The following is a 17,617-nucleotide window of genomic DNA, read 5'->3' as shown; positions in this document are numbered from 1 at the left end:
AGAACTTCTGAACCAGAATAATGCAAAGAACTTCTGTGAATTCCTTCCCCTCTGAGCTGCAACTGAGCTCTTCTCTTCCCCGCACACACCCCTTCTCTTCCCCCCACACACCCCCCACAAGCGGCTTCTGCAGCCGAACAAAGAGCAACCAGGCGCCCCGCCTCCAGCCTCTGCCGAGGCCAGGAGATAGCTGTGGGGATTCCCTCTTCGCTCTCCCGGACTTCCCGGGAGAGGATGGCCCAGCACAAGCGGCTTCTCCAGCCGCACAAAGAGCAACCCGGCGCCCCACCCCCAGCCTCTGCTGAGGCCAGGAGAAAGCTGTGGGGATTCCCTCTTCGCTCTCCCGGACTTCCCGGGAGAGGATGGCCCAGCACAAGCGGCTTCTGCAGCCGCACAAAGAGTAACCCGGCGCCCCGCCCCCAGCCTCTGCTGAGGCCAGGAGAAAGCTGTGGGGATTCCCTCTTCGCTCTCCCGGACTTCCTGGGAGAGGATGGCCCAGCACAAGCGGCTTCTGCTGAGGCCATCCCCCTTCTTCCTCCTGGGAAGCCCTGCACCCAGACAAGCAGCAACAAGCGGCACCATCTTGGAATTGCAGGTACCGATAAGTGGTGACCCGTGTATAAGTCGAGGGGGCATTTTTCAGCCCAGGAAAAGGACTGGAAAACTCAACTTATACGCGAGTATATACGGTATGTGTGTTTGGATACTGAATGTCCATTGTATGATGTACTTTGAAAAACATTAATTTTGGAAGTTGCCATGTTCTGTATTATATATAACTTTCTATGAAGCTGATTCATATATGAATGCAGTTCCACTAACATTAAGCTCCATATAATCGATGTTCAATGCCAGTAATTCTTTTTACATCTGCTAGCCAATTTGCAAAATAAAAAATCTCTATTATTGATCCAGCTACCGGTATCTATTAATTCTGTAATTGGTTACATACCTCAAACATATAATCATACACCAACCCTTTGTCTTCAAATGGAATGTCCCATTTACCCACAGCAGCCGGAACTGGATGGTCTTCCAATTTTCCTGCTAGAATATCTCTTATAAAGGTATCAAACAGATCCCGGCTATTACTGTCACAGGTTCCACCAATGGACCAAACCATAGAGAAAGCAAAACAAGCCTTCCATGAAAAAAAGAGTAACAATAATTATTTATATCATGATGGGGTATTTTTTTGTTGAATTCTCAGTTATCCTAACTAATTATGTAGTCATGATAAAATTCAATTTTAAACAGTTTGAAAAGTATGCTTATAGCCGTTTTTAAATTAATCTGTGTACCCACCTATTTTTGAGCATTCATTGTGAGAAAGCTAACCCAAAACAACATAATTTTTCATGAGAAGCATAACTTTTAAAAGATAACATCAGACAAACCATAATCCATCTGTGGATGTTTTTATTGTTAGGATCCTTTTGCGCAACATCACAAATCAACATTTCAAAAAGCCGAGTAAGAGATACCACAGTATTGCTGTTGCTGGTGGGAACTAGTTCCTGCAAGAGGGAAAGAATAAAAAATTGAATATGTGAATAATAGATAACAGTAAGGAATTTGTAAGCCCCTTTGAGTCTCCTATAGGAGAGAAAGGGGGATATAAATCCAACTCTTCTTCTTCTTCATTCCTTTGCAAAAGCCAACTCTTGTTATTACTATATTGATATATCAATACAAGCATTTAGAGAAGTGGGAAGAAACTGGCAACAGGGAGGAGGGAGGGCGGAAGTGTGCAAAGCAGTGAGATGGAGTGGGGTGGTAAGACTAAGTGGACTAGCCGTGGGCAGAGGGAAGAGGTCTAGGGCAAAGCTGTGCTCATTGGCAAATCTACCCACTCTGGCTGTGAAGCAAAAATTAAGTTCATGCTAGAAGTGGTCCCGTTTGCCACAGGAAGTATAGAGAGTGAAAGTGGGGTTTGAGTGAATACACCTGTACAAGAAATCTTGCAGCAATGCACATTTGCCCCATCATGCAGCAGATGCCTTTCCTTGTGGTGTCACACCTATTGGATGCGAAAAGTAATGTTATAACAATACATGTAATCGAAAAGTTCCCTCTGAATACCGCACTTTCACTATTACTTTTAAAAGTTTTAATCGTTTCTTGCACCTTTCATTGCAGAGTTATAATGGAAAAGGTATATCTCTGCATTGAAAGGGGCTAAAGACTTACTATTTTAAAAATGAAATCTAGAAATTCAGAAAACCTGATACACAGAATGTTACAACAATATTCAATTGTAAATTTAAAATAATGGGAAAAGCCCTGGCAGTGTGCTGCTGCTGGAGGATCAGGGCAGAGAAACTAGGTAGAAACCTGCTAGTGTGGAAGCTCCATTGCCATTGAGCTGTATTGGCAGCTGCAACAGGGAAATTACACATATTTGTCCCTGTGTTGACAACACAGTACTTTATACACAGATTTTGTAGATTATACACAGACTGTGTAGTTTATACACAGACTTTGCAATAGATAAAGTTACTCTTTTGAGGAGAAGGGAGTCCAAACTACCTTGCACTTTTTTTGGCGAAGTCTTAATGCTGGTGGTGCTAACCAGTTAAAAAGTTCTTGCAGAAGTTCTTGGTACTCCTTTTGGTCCAACGGTTCAGGAAGCATATTCAACCAAGAAGTTACAAGTGGCATCCAACCCAGCTGTAAAGGTTCCAAGTATATCATGCCACAACGACTGACTGTAGCTGGCTATAGCAGAATAAAAAAGATTTTAAATAGCATAATATTTTCTACTTCAGTCAACTCTTTAAATTAAGATTTAACCTACCGAAGCCTGAGACAGATCCATTGCTTCGAAGATGAGACTCATCTGGGATGACATTTGAATGATTTCTCCACTCATCAAACAAAGCTTAAAGAAAACATTCATCATACATAAACATTAGCTCTGTTCTATCACAATATTATTAGTGACAGATTACATGTTAAGTTATAACTGTCGTATGCAAAAGTGTAAGAAACATCCAGTACTACCCACTATGGGAGACAAGAAATGGATTCTAGTAGTATAGGTCCAATATTTGGTTCTTATACTTTTATTTACCAAATCCTCAGTTTCTGTCAATCATGACATCATTAACATGTTCAGAATCAAATTATCCTTTGATGACTCCCATATGATCCCCCGCATTCACCCTTCCTCTTGATTGTCATCACCTTCCCTTTTCTTACTTGCCATAGCCTTTCCCACTCACCCGCCCCTCTAGCCTCACCACCACTTGTTGTTCCTGTCTCCTTTACCATCATTGTGTCCTTCACTTCCTGGTCCTGGCTGACTCCAAGCTTCCGTGCTTAGAGCGGTCCACATATACATATGAGCAATAAAACAATTGCATGCACCACATTTTATGGCACTCTTCCTCATACATAAAACCAGTGATGGAAAGAGCTAAGTAATAAACCCAAATAACCGAGAACCAAAGCAAAATAATAGAAAAAGAAGAAAAAAGAAAAAAGGGAAGGACAAGAAAGGAAAGGAGCCAGCTAGGAAAACACCATTGCTGCCTTCAGCCATAGTGATGGAACAATACTGCCTTACAGGCCCTGCAGAACTGTGATAAATCCCACAGGGCCCTGGTCTCATTGGACAGAGGGGAACATGGCCCTGTACTGCACGTGCCACAGCAACCTGCCAAGTTCCTGCTAAGGTTTTTTCCACCCATCTAGGACTGTAAAGATGTTGTGAAAAAAGCTAAGAAAGTTTTGCCCCTTTCCTTTTTAATAATTTTTTTTCTGCAAACATCTCTACAAAGCCCTAACTCATGACTGAAGCTGGAGTGGTTACACAGATTTTGCTATGTGCACCAGGCCCAGACCTTGGCTATTTGATGCAGCGTTACCTTTTTGTTGTCATCCAGCACAGTGTTCATGCTCTCTATCCAAAGGGTGTCAATAGGGCCATCAAAAACGACCCACTTACGGTGAGGTGTTTCAGCTAATGCAAATTCTCGAAAAGTGTTGGCAACAATGCCATCTGTCCACTAAAATGAAACAGAAAAAGATTTGAAATTTTCAACAAACATTCAACTGGAAATTTTTTCCTGCAAATAATTTGAAGTAGTCCTCTGGTCCAGTAACTGGACAAAACTTAAAAACAAGTAAAACATCTAGAAAAATATTAAGTGTAGATAATTTACACATACATATGTACAAAAAAACCCCCTAGACATTTACTTCTTAAGGTGTTGTCTGTTCACTGGAACAAATAGCACTTTTATATGTGACCGAATCAGTTATTTTTATATTCAATTATTTACTTATGGAAGAAATGCCAACCATTTCACTTAATTATTTACTTATGGAAGAAATGCCAACCATTTCACTTAATTACACAAAATTCACACAATCTGATGACACAGAGAATTTCATAACTTGCTTGGTCAAGATGCAATGAATCCAAGATAGCTTGGAAAACAGGAATTGGGTCAAGGATTTTCATGTGTTGCCTGGTTACACAGAGATTGTGCATGGTATATCTGGCTTGCAAACAAACATAGATGGCTGTTAGCCATTATGACCAAGTAGAAATTCATGATTATGAGGTAATAAGCCAATGAAGACCAACAGAAGGGGAGGATTATAGTGTTCTACCCTTTCCTGGAGGTTAATTAGATGAGATGTAAAATGTGAACTGCCTTGAAGGAAATCCCAACCCATATTTAATGAGTGATCACATTACTCTTCAAAAGGTGTATGCGTTGGGGGGAGGGGAGGCTCCTAAGTATGCAAGTGGCAGCAGAAGCAGTGACATAGGTATAGATTTTTTATGGGGGGGTTCGGGGGTGAGGCCACGCCCCCACCCACCCCTGGGTGTGTGGCCATGCCTCCCCAAGCCACGCCCATGGCCTCAGTGCTTATAAAAAGCAGCTCTCCGAGGCAAGGGATGACAGACTTCTGTGACCGCCCCCCCCCCACAGGCTGGGCTCCCCAGCTGGCAGCCAGCAGTCCCTTCTCTCTCCCCTCCAGGTAGAGGGGTAGCTAGGGAAAATGGAGCCCAGTGCAAAATATGAGGTTTGCGCATGATCCCTCCTTCAAATTCATTAAGGGCTGGCTGCTGTGGTACACTGGAATCCACCCCTCAAAACAGCACTCCACTTTCAATGGTGTTTTGAAATTAGGGGAGCCCAGATACTTCTCCTTTTTAAATCCATTTTAAAAGGGAAGAATCTGTGGGTTCCCCAGTTTAAACAACATTGAAAAGTGGGTACTGTTTGGGGTGGATTCTCCCCCACCCTGAAACAGCACATCACTTTCTAACGTTTGAACTGGGGACCTCAGATTCTCACTTTCAATCCATGCCTCTGGCAAGTGGACGTGGATTTTAAAAGCGGAGGAATCTGGGGAAATTCTGGCGGAAGTTGCCTGCTGTCAGGGTACAATTAGTTATGCCAAGCAGCACCAAACTCTTTCAGGGCATCTTTAGAGACTTTCCTCGATGATACCACCTAGGTTTGCGAGTTTATTTTCAGGGGATCCAAAGTTATGGACTCTCAAAAGGTGTAGCCCCCATTCTCCTATTAGCTCCCATTGGAAACAATGGGGATGGAGGGGACACCCTTTGGGAGTCCTGGTCAGAATCCTTTGGATCCCCCCTTGAAACCAAAACCTCTTCACTCAAACCTGGTGTGGTATCAGTAGTAGACTCATCCTGATGTGATGTCCACCTGAGGGTTTTAGTGAAGTTTGATCAGGAGGCCGTCCAAAGATATGAACTCCTCAAAAGCGGGTGGCAGAGTCCCCATCTTACTAAGGCTGAATTCCCCATTGGAAACAATGGGGGATGGGGCACCCCTTTTGGGGGTCCATAACTTTGGACCCCTGAACAAAACTTCGCCAAACTTGGCTGGTATCATCAGGAGTGTCACCTGACGATATCCTGAAATTGTGGTGCAGTTAGCCTACAAACTGCGTTCCCTGCAGGCCAAAATAAACCCCACTTTAAAATGCAAAAACCCACAAATGGGGGGCAGAGCTTCGGACATGCAATGCGGGGGTTGAACCCAAGAACCCCCCCCCCTTACCTACGTCCCTGAGCAGAAGAGGCTTTGCCATTCCCTAACTTGCAGCCAGCTTGCTTTCTGAGACAAAGAGGGCTGGCAGGGGGGGAGTGGCTGTTAGTCTTAATTCTGGTTCCGCATGCCTGCCCAGGAGAAACTTGTGTTCAACATCTAATCTAATCAGACCTCTGGTTGGCCTCTGCAAAAAAACTGGATGCTGAATAGGACAGGTGTTTGCTTTGTTCCTGCAGGGCTTCTCTTATGTTCTTTTCAGCAGAAAATAAATTAAAAGGAAAACTGGATTTACCATGAATTCCCCTTTTATAGGAGCAACGGAAAGGCAATCCAACAAAGGTTAATTCCTGTGTGTTTGTGGTAGAGAGCGAGGCTGAAACAGCTACTACCCAGCTGCTTAGGAAGCATTCTTGGTCTTGTAGACCACATTGATGCAAAACAGTAACCATCTTACTAAGACAGACCAGATGAACAACTTTCTCAGCAGACATAATTTCTATTTACTGTTTTTCAGCTGCAGTAGTACATTATGAAAGCATGTAGTATGCCAGCACTAATAAGTTCCAGCACTTTTGAAGCATTATACATTATCAAAATGCACACAGGATGTATGTGTTGCTCATTTCAAGGACACAGCAAGAGCTAGGCCCAAAAGACAGGCTGGGTGCAAAATAAGGTTGTTTGTTTACACCAGTATAAATTCTGCCTTGAATCTTCCAGATCTTTTTAGCAAATAAATAAGTCGTTGTTAATCACAGAGGCATCTCAAATAATGTCTGAAGTATCCATAAAAACAAATTACCTAACTGTGAATAAGTCTGTTATCTGCAGTTCAAAACCATCGAGCTTTAACTATGTAAACCTGGACTATGCACTCAAATTATCTCTCTCTTTTCTCCCTATCTTTAGATCCCAAGAAAGAATGTATACTGTTATTTGTGCAATTCTTCTAATGCCTCAGGCAGAAAGATGAATATATATCTCCCTACTGGAGAGATAGGTTCACTGATGACAGGATTATGGGGCAGTTTTCAAGTTTGTAACACTTTCTAAGCGCTTTTAGCGGAGGTCCTTTTTTGTTGAGCTGTGTATTAGGCTGGTATTAGACTTCTAATGAGAGATAAATGAGGCTGATAAGATATTATTAACTACTATATACTTATATTGTATATTGTCATTTTAATTCAGCAGTTTTATGGTCACTGACACATACATGTTGTAAACTGTTCTGATGCTCAACATTTTCATCAGAAAAGCAATCTTAAAGTATTTTAGTTATTAAAATACTCATTACTTATTTTAGTTATTAGAGTAAAATACTTAACATACTTACTCAAACCCTTATCCCAGATAAACTCGGTGTTTGGGAGGTTCACAAATCTATTTAAGGGCTTATGTGGTTTATCACTGTAAGTATGTGTGTGTGAGTGTGCGCAAATAATCACATATTAAATACATCACCTCATGAGATACTGGATCAAATCGTCCAAAAAGCTGACCCATAGTAATAGCTTTTGGATTCACAGTTCTGTGTATGACTTTTTCTTCTTCCCCATATCCACGCTGATTCATGAGTGAAAGTGTATCTGCTAATACATGCAAAACTTTGGTCTTTCCAGAATAAGGTTCCCCTACAAGCATAAATCTGAGAAATTAAAAACAAATGTGGCTGAGTATTTTCCTTTCAGCAGAAAAAGTTAATTGAACTATTACTAAACATGAACACATGAGTAACCATTTATTATCACATGAGCTAAAACATTCAGTTCCTTGAGGAAATTCTGGAGGACTGAGATGGCAAGTATATATGAATAATTTTTTAATCTTATGATTTTCAACTGCTATCATTATAAAGAAGTATACACACATTATATGCATGTAGCATTCCCCTGCTTATAAAAATGATCATGTCATATATCACATGATGCTACATATTGAGTCAGAGCATCAGAAATGTATGGGGAGGAAGTGGAGCCCGGGGACAAAACGTTCTCCGGAACCCCCCTGTGGGCCGTGTAGCCACGCCCCCATGTACTATGAAACCCCGTCCCCTTTGCACCCCTGCTGCTGGCTCCTGCTCTCCCCAGAGCCTGGGGAGGGCAGAACATAAGAACATAAGAACAAGCCAGCTGGATCAGACCAAAGTCCATCTAGTCCAGCTCTCTGCTACTCGCAGTGGCCCACCAGGTGCCTTTGGGAGCTCACATGTAGGATGTGAAAGCAATGGCCTTCTGCGGCTATTGCTCCCGAGCACCTGGACTGTTAAGGCATTTGCAATCTCAGATCAAGGAGGATCAAGATTGGTAGCCATAAATCGACTTCTCCTCCATAAATCTGTCCAAGCCCCTTTTAAAGCTATCCAGGTTAGTGGCCATCACCACCTCCTGTGGCAGCATATTCCAAACACCAATCACACGTTGAGTGAAGAAGTGTTTCCTTTTATTAGTCCTAATTCTTCCCCCCAGCATTTTCAATGAATGCCCCCTGGTTCTAGTATTGTGAGAAAGAGAGAAAAATGTCTCTCTGTCAACATTTTCTACCCCATGCATAATTTTGTAGACTTCAATCATATTCCCCCCTCAGCCGCCTCCTCTCCAAACTAAAGAGTCCCAAACGCTGCAGCCTCTCCTCATAGGGAAGGTGCTCCAGTCCCTCAATCATCCTTGTTGCCCTTCTCTGCACTTTTTCTATCTCCTCAATATCCTTTTTGAGATGCGGCGACCAGAACTGGACACAGTACTCCAAGTGCGGTCGTACCACTGCTTTATATAAGGGCATGACAATCTTTGCAGTTTTATTATCAATTCCTTTTCTAATGATCCCCAGCATAGAGTCTGCCTTTTTTACAGCTGCCATGCATTGAGTTGACATTCCCATGGAACTATCAACTAAGACGCCTAAATCCCTTTCCTGGTCTGTGACTGATAGCACTGACCCCTGTAGCGTGTATGTGAAGTTTGGATTTTTTGCCCCTATGTACATCACTTTGCATTTTGCTACATTGAACTGCATTTGCCATTTCTGGGCCCACTCACCTAATTTATCAAGGTCCGCTTGGAGCTCTTCGCAATCCTTTGTGGTTCTCACCACCCTACATAATTTGGTATCATCTGCAAACTTGGCCACCACGCTACCCACCCCTACTTCCAGGTCATTTATGAATTGGTTAAAGAGCACTGGTCCCAAAACGGATCCTTGGGGGACACCACTCCCGACATCTCTCCATTGTGAGAACTTCTCATTTACACCCACTCTTTGTTTCCTGTTTCTCAACCAGTTTTTAATCCATAGGAGGACTTCCCCTCTTATTCCTTCATTGCTGAGTTTTCTCAACAGTCTCTGGTGAGGAAGCCTGCCTGCACGGACCCCGGGAGGGTGGAGCCTAGGCATATTTACAGAAAATGGAGCTTGGGGCATAATCTGAGTTTTTCACACACACCCCACACTCCATTTTTCCTACATACAGTGGAGTGGGGAGAGAAATCAAGCTGTCTGCCGATCTCACGGAGGAGCGCCCTGATCTACCACTGGGCAGGCAGGAAGGGGCCCAAGTCTACTGCTGGGCAAGCTGGAAGGGGTTGAGTCGGTGTACTGGCAAGGACTGCCCTCCCTTGACCTGTGGCACACGCCTTAAAGGGAGAATCTGGATTCTCTCCCCCAAAATCAGCATCACTTTCAATGTTGTTTAAACTGGGGACCCCAAATTCTCCCTTTAAGGTGGATTTAAAAGGAGAATCTGGGGTACCAGCATCATTTTCAATGGTATTTAAACTAGGGACCCCAGATTCTCCTTTTAAATCCACCTTAAAGGGAGAATCTGGGGTCCCCAGTTTAAACAACATTGAAAGTGGTACTGTTTTGGGGTGGATTCTCCCCCACCCTGAAACAGCATCACTTTCAATGTTTAAACTGAGAACCTCAGATTCGCCCTTTAAATCCATGCCGAAGGGAGTGGATTTAAAAGGAGAATCTGGGGAAATTTAGGGGGTGCCTGCTTTCACGAGTGCAATTGTTAAGCTAGTAGCACCAAAATTTCAGGGTATCTTTAGGAGACTCTCCTGATGATACCACCCAAGTTTGGTGAAGTTTAGTTCAGGGGGTCCAACGTTATGGACCCTCAAAGGTGTAGCCCCCCATCTCCTATTAGCTCCCATTGGAAACAATGGGGGATGGGGCACCCCCTTTGGGATTCCATAACTTTGGACCCCCTGAACCAAACCTCACCAAATCTGAGTGGTATCATCAGGAGAGTCTCCTGAAAACTCCCTGAACTTTTGGTGCTGCTAGCCTAAAAGCTGTGCCCCCCGCAGGCCAAAATCTGAAAAAACACTAAAAATACAAAAAACCCACAACCGAATCTGATTTTTTGTGTCCTCCACGTGACCAAATGGGGGTGCCCGGGGACATTTGACTCTCTATGTCCCCATGGTAGATACGCCCCTGCAGAGCACAACCCCATCTAGCTCAGCATCAGTTCTCCAAGATCCAGGGAAGGAAAAGCCCCTCTCCCCCCTGCCACCCAAAAAAACTCTGGAATTGAGACCCCTTAACTGGATATGTCAGAGCTAAATCTGGGACCTTCTACATGTGAAATAAATGCTCTACCACAGTTCCATCCCCAACCAGAGAGATCTCTGGGTATTCCTCATGGCTTTAATGCAGCATGCTATTATACCTATTAAAGTCCCATTGTCCAGAATGAGATTTTTAAGTGTGCATTAACTCTGTGGACTACATTTAAGCTGACATCTTTAAATTTCTTACAAATATACTTACCCAGGAGGAATAAAAGGATATAAAGTAAATCAAGAAGAAATAAGAATAAATTTGTTTGCAGATGATGTATTAGTGATAACAACTAACCCAGTAGATACAATGAGAGAGCTAAAAATAATTTTGGAAGATTTTAAAAAATATTCAGGGTTAATTGTTAATATGGACAAAATGGAAATACTGGGAGTTAATATTGAAAAAAAACAGTTTGATAAAAAGTTATTGAAGAAGAAGATTAAATATTTAGGTATCGCGATAACTCATAGAATAGATAAGATGTTTAGCTATAATTATGGTGAAAGATGGAACAAAATACAAAAACAAATTAAAGACTGGGAGACAAAGACCCTATCCATAACGGGGAAAATTAAAGATGTGTATAATGCCTAAAATGTTTTATCTATTTAGAACATTATCTATTGAGATTAGTAAAAAACAATTTGAGGAATGGGATAGGAAATTGAAAGCATGGGTGTTTGATTTAAAAAAAGCAAGAGTAATTAATAAAGTAGTATATATGACAAACAAACTTTTAGGATGGGGAATACCGAAAATGCAGGAATATTTTGAGGCATTCCAGATAAAAAGTTTAATGGATATAAAAGACGACAATATAGAGAAATGGTTAAAGTTTGAAAATGAAGTAAATGAAGGAATAGGTAGATATGGAATTTATACAAATGACTATAAAAAGGTAAAACAAAAAGTAATAGGTCCAAGAAAGTTTAATATGGAAATATGGGAGAAATGGAGGAGTAAATGGATGCCTGGCATCCTGGACAGTGCACCAGTAGCAAGCATGGTCGGAAAAGAGGGACATAAAGCTATAAAAATTTGAAGGAAAAAGGAATACAGAAAATGGCTGATTTAGTTAAAGAAGTTATGCCATTACAAAATGTTATTGAAATTGGTGGGAAGGAGAATTGGTTGGTATTAAGAGGGATTTGGGAAAGATTAAAGAATTTTAGAATAAAAGATGACTGTATAATGGCACAATGGTTGAAAAGCAATGAAAAATCAAAAGGAAAGATATTGGGATCAGTTTATGAATATATGATGGAAGACAAGGGATTTATGATGAGAATGTTGAAACAAAAATGGGAGAAAGAACTATTTGATAACGGAAAAATAGAAAGAATCATAGACAGTATAAGATAAAGATAGAAAAATACGTAGAACTGGAGAGAAAGGTAATACTTAAATGGTATAGAACCCCAATACAGCTAGCCTATATGATTAAGGGATTATGCCCAAGATGCTGGCATTGTGGTGAACTAGGAGCATACTACACCCACACGTGGATAGAATGTAAGGAGGATAAAAAGTTCTGGGAAATATTTTTGAAGTATATAGAAAAATTAGTAAAAGTTAAAATCGATTTAAATAATGATTTATTAATGGCAGGTATAATTGAAGAAAAAAAGGTGAATAGAAGTTATGGACCAATGTACAAAATTATGATTAGAGCTGCACATGCGGTGATTGCATTGGGATGGAAAGACAAAAAGAAATGGACAATCTCAAAATGGTTGGAATATGTATGGGAACAAATACAGCTAGAAATTTTTGAGATGATGACAAAAATATGTTATGGCAAGAAAAATTAAGAGACATTATGAAGATATGGTCAACTTTTGAGAACTGGATGAGAGAAGCCGGATTTAACAAAGAAATATGGGAGAAAAGAATATGAAGAATGAACTTTCTGCTGCTTGCTTGAATAAACAAGAAAGAAGAAGGGGGGAGGGAGAAAAAGGGAGAAATGTATAGTTTGATTAAAAGCATTGCATGTATCTGTAACATAATTATACTATGCAATAAAAAAATTATTAAAAAACAAAAACAAATATACTTACCCATGTCTGACTATCATCATTTCATAGGTCTGTATCATCTTTTCTATAAACACTTTAACAGGCTGGACATTGTGAGCTATACAGCATTCATTTGCACATTCTAGAAAATCCTGAAATATAATTGTAAAAGTATGATTAATGAATATTTTATAGTGATTTTGTTCTTTAACTATCAAGTGAGTTGTGGCTGACAGTCCCATCCTGAGAGGCTGGCGGGTTGTGAAGAGATTGCTTTCAGCCTGACTGGAAGGCTGAAAGTGCTTACCTGACATGGATGAGGGAGTGGGATGGGACAGCCAGCTGAGCATTTTTCAAACTTGACATAGCGGACAGCTGGAGACTGACAGGAGGTGGAGAGGCTGGCAAGGGGCGGTACATGGAGGCAACAGGAAGAAAAGACGCCAGAGCGGCTGGTCAGATCCAAGAAGAAGGCCGTTCCAAAAGGAGAGAGGTGTAGAAGGTAGCTCTGAGCTAAGGAAAGAGGTGAGGACTCAGGGTTCTAGCGAGCGAGGCCCTGGGGAAACTGACCATGTAAGGCCGACTGGTCTCCTAGGCAGAATCTGAGGACAGCCGTGAGAAAAGTTCCTCTTGCCTCACTTTAGGGAAGACCTCAGAACTCACAGGGACTTTGCTGACAGATCAGTTTGTGGAAGAATGGAGGGCACTGGCTGAAGGAACTGCCTGAGAGAATGGATGCTAAATAATAGACTTATTAGCACTGCAGGAGGGTATACCACTATATGGAAAAGGAGAAGGTCTGAGATAGAAACATTAAGGTGGCCTTGAAGGATCTTGGTAGGGCACCCAGCTGATTAGAAAGGGTTTTCCTGGTCTGAAGCCATCAAAACACCACGCTAGAAAAACCTTATTCTCTCTCTCAAACACACACACAAATGTTTCATTAAAATATTAACTTTCAGCATTAATCGTTTTTTTCTTGAAATACCAATGCTATACTTCAGACATTAGATCATCCTACTGGCATAATGGCACTTCTGCTGGTGGAGGAGGGGAGCAATTTTGCTTATTAATCTTTCCACTACATTACGCTGAGACGATGGGCTCCCCTGAACCCTGGGGGCAGCATTTTGGGGCAGGTTGGGCTAAACCATTGTTTCTTATTTGCGACTTGGCAATAATATGCATTTAATAATAATATGGAAATAATATGCAGTTAGAGAAATAGCAGGACAGTACATTTACATTTGAAAATACTTTTTTGGCAATTTCTGGAATAAACTCATCCCTGACAAAAAAGGTACTCTAGAGCTGTCCGATCACACAAACACACACACAGATCTTGATAGAGCACCATTAATAAGCAGAATGAGAATGATCAAGGAGGGCATCTAGTCTGTGTGTGCTCTAAAATAGAGGGAAGTTAGTTGCCATGAGTCGTGGGCATTTGTTTTAATAGAAGACATTCTAGGATCAGCAAAAATGAAAAAAGGAAGCCTGTGACATCTTATAACAGAACTAATAACACTTGTCAATTCTGCACAGCATAATTATACTGGGTAACATTTGGTATTTAAAAATCCAAGTCTATTTTATCCCGGCTTCTCCCTTCACATGGGTGCCCGTTTCCATGAAGGAATCGAGTTAAGACCAGGAGCAAATACTCTGATTTCTTTTGCATAAGCCCGGCTTTTTTTGTTTTTACAACGTAGATGCAGCATGAATGCTCGAACATCCCTGGTGTGCTGCATTCTGATTGGCTCTTCCCCCACTCCCAAAGGCAATGCTTCTAATTGGCAGATCCACAGCAACCGCAGGAAAACCAAGCAGGACACACACACCTTTCCCCTAGCTTTGGAAAGGAGCCGGTGCACTGAGCAACACGGCTAGCACATTGTGCTATACAAAGTAAAAACTTTTGACTAATACTGGACAGAGCCCTATGTCCCATTCACGTTTAAAGGTGTGCAAGAAACCACAGCATGAGACACTCAATCCCCCTCAGATATACAAAATAACATTTGACTGGTCTTTGGGGCTGTCACAGGCTTCCCCACCCCTCCCCCCAGGATCCCATTGGGAATGTGGGCCTGGAGCTGCAAGGCTGGGCTCTTTGGGTTGTGGTTTGATGAGAGCGAGTGGGAACAGGGTGAGCGCTCGTGCTTTCCAGCATGGGTTTGCTTGCCTGGCTTCCAGTAGAGTTTCCTGGCCCCTCCCAGGATCCCATTGGGAATGTGAGCTTGGAGCTGTAGGATTGGGCTGGCCGGGCTGTGGCTTGGTGAGCGGCGCTTGACAAGAATGAGTGGGAACAGGGCGAGCACTCGTTCTTTCCACACGGGTTCGCTTGCCTGGCTCCTGGAAGAGCTTGATGAATGTTTCCGAAAGGGCGGGATGCAACTCAGCAGAAATTAAACTGAGATGATGTAAGGTGGGGAGACCAGGTGGAGGGGTGGGAAAAATAAATCGGCTTTGCTCCTGTGGCGTTCACACGGAATCGACATTTTAGTGGTTTTTGAAAAACCAGGGATGAGGAACATATTGCAGGAAAACCCCGCTTTAGGATTGGGAATCGTGTGAACATTTTGGCCAAACCGGGATATTCCCCTTGCTCAGCCCAGGATATTTGGACCATGTGGAATCGACCCCTATTAAGAGTAAGATTACTAACCTACATACCGAAAGACAGCATAAAGTCTTTTTAATGGGTATTAAAACTGGGTCAAAATTTTGTAACAAATTGATTCTGATGGATGTACAGCAAGACTTTGAAATGACGTTTGCTGACATATAAATACAATAATGTGACATCATTATGCAATTAGAAACAATCAGCTGCGGAAACTAAAACTGGGAAATACTGAATTAACTACTGCGGAATAATTCAAATGTACTCACTCTGTAGTCAGCTTCAGGGAGTTTAATACCCGGAAACAAATCACTTGTAATGCCCATAAACAGAGGTATGTCATGTGACAAAAATTTGGGTTCATTTACATCCTTGATTGATCTGAGAAGCTGAACACAACAAAACAGCAGCAGAACTAAACAGAAAGTATATTCCAGTTGGTATTATAAATGTGACTTCAACGAGCAATCAAAAACAAGCTTGAATGACATAAAATGTGTGCTGCTGGAATTTTTCCCCTCAAACTGCAACTAGTACATATGATGCTACCTTACACTTAATCAGACCACTGATCTGTCCAGGTCTACATTGTCCACTAGCAGAAGCTTTTCAGGGCCCTCAGGGTCTCAGACCAGGGGCGTAATGAGGCAAACTGTAGCCCTGGGCAAAACCTGAGTTGGATGCCCCCCACCATGGGCGGCCACTCCACCACAACCAATTTTTTTTTGCACCAGGACATTGTAGCATGTTGCAAACCAGTTCAGGTGTAGGCTCAAGAGGACACTGTGTCAGACTGACCCAGACAGCCTAAGCACTGGTAGGCCGCCCATGGTGGGGGGCATCAGACTACTGGCTGCGTGACTAGAGTGATCAGAGCAATATCATCTGCAAGATATTAAAATGACCAAGATCTAGTTGAGAACTTGAGTTTTGCCTTTAGAAATCAAACAAAAGTCCAGGGCTACCTTAAAGAGTAACAACATTCATTTCACTATAAGTTTTTTTTAATCCCAACTCACTTCCTCAGAAGGCTTTCTTGAAGCCCTACATGGTTTGGGCTAGGGGTACCTGAAGGAACATCTCCTGCCATACATTCTGGTCCATGAACTAAGATCATAGGGAGGGGGCCCTTGATTGTCCCATCAACTTAAAAAGCTCATCTGTTGAGTACACAAGGAAAGGCCTTTTCAGCACCAGATCCCATGGTCACAAAATAACCTCCCCAGGGAGGTGTGCTTGGCCTCCTCACTCTTGATCTTTTAAAGGGAGCTGAAGACAGTTTCATTCATGAAAGCATTCCATTAGTTCTTCTGCCTACTAGCAGTTTTCAAATATTGATTTTAACTAATGATTTCATATATTTTATGACTAGTTACACTGTAAGCAGTCTTGAGCTCTGAAAAGGCAGAAAGACAGCTAATAAATATTTTAAATAAAATAAATAACGTGACTTGTGACCTTTTTTGTTGTTGTGAAGTCACAGGTGACCTGTGGCAACCCTGTAGGGTTTTCAAGGTAAGAGATCCTCATAAGTGTTTTGCCATTGCCGGCCTCTCAGTCATGACCCTGGTATTCCATGGAGATTTCCCATCTGAATACTAGCCAGGATCAACCCTGCTTAGCTTCTGAGATATGACAAGATCAGGCTAGCCTGGGGCTACCCAGTTGAGGGTGAACTGTGACATATGAAAGCTGTCTGGGGGTCACCGCAGTGGCTTGCCCGGACTCAGCCAGCCGGGGGGCGGGCCAGCCGCGAGCCAGCAGCTGCACCCGGCGACGGCCCGCCCCGGCTTGGACGCACCAGCAGGGGGCTGGAACAGCCGGGAGGCAGTGACGCGACGGCTCAGCTGCGGCTCGTCGGGCCGTCAGCTGGGCGCGCTGGGAGAGCCGGGAACGCCCCGCCCGCCCCGACGAGGCTTGATAAGGGGGAGAAGGACAGGAGGGCGAGGTTTGGTGCAGCGGGGCGAGGGAGGCTGTTGCGGGAGCCAGGAGGCGGAAGGAAGGGAGGGGAGGTCTGGAGGGGAGTGTGGCGACGACTGGACGGGGAAGAGAAGGAAGGAGGAGAAAGAGAGAGAGGAGAAACCGAGAAGGAGTGGGAAGGGAAGGAAGGAGAAGGAGAGAGTGGAGAAGCCGAGAAGGAGTGGGAAGGGACAGTAGGAGGAGAAAGGGAGAGCAGAGAAACGGAGAAGGTGGGAAGAGAGGCTGAAAGGAAGCGGCTCCTGGGGACAGTCGCCCAACTCTTAAGGGGGAGGTTGCCAGCGAGAGCGAGTGACAGCAACACCCCTAAGGAGGGGGCTGAAGACCCAAGTCGCACGTAGGGCAGGCCTACAGAGGAAAGGGAGGGGCTCTTTCCCCTCCTCCCT

General features: G+C 43.0%; 1 protein-coding gene across 11 annotated transcripts in view; it reads right to left on the bottom strand.

Moving 5' to 3' along the window:
- DNAH12 (dynein axonemal heavy chain 12) overlaps positions 1-17,617 on the bottom strand; it is a 134,979-nt gene that overhangs the window by 68,997 nt on the left and 48,365 nt on the right. For 10 of the 11 annotated variants that reach the window (XM_048490126.1, XM_048490128.1, XM_048490127.1 and 7 more), the window contains 8 exons: positions 15,524-15,643; positions 12,671-12,780; positions 7,503-7,686; positions 3,870-4,010; positions 2,798-2,881; positions 2,530-2,718; positions 1,398-1,517; positions 953-1,141 (listed from right to left, as the gene is read on the bottom strand). In XM_048490126.1, coding sequence (XP_048346083.1) covers positions 953-1,141; positions 1,398-1,517; positions 2,530-2,718; positions 2,798-2,881; positions 3,870-4,010; positions 7,503-7,686; positions 12,671-12,780; positions 15,524-15,643 — 1,137 coding nt within the window. Of the gene's footprint in view, positions 1-952; positions 1,142-1,397; positions 1,518-2,529; positions 2,719-2,797; positions 2,882-3,869; positions 4,011-7,502; positions 7,687-12,670; positions 12,781-15,523; positions 15,644-17,617 lie in introns of those variants that run through there. The other variant, XR_007243968.1, reaches the window with a different exon arrangement.

The sequence above is a fragment of the Sphaerodactylus townsendi genome, linkage group LG03 (genome assembly GCF_021028975.2).
Source record: "Sphaerodactylus townsendi isolate TG3544 linkage group LG03, MPM_Stown_v2.3, whole genome shotgun sequence".
Classification (NCBI taxonomy): domain Eukaryota; kingdom Metazoa; phylum Chordata; class Lepidosauria; order Squamata; family Sphaerodactylidae; genus Sphaerodactylus; species Sphaerodactylus townsendi.
Note: the sequence above shows the minus strand (reverse complement) of the source record. Positions and strands in the feature narration are given on the sequence as shown.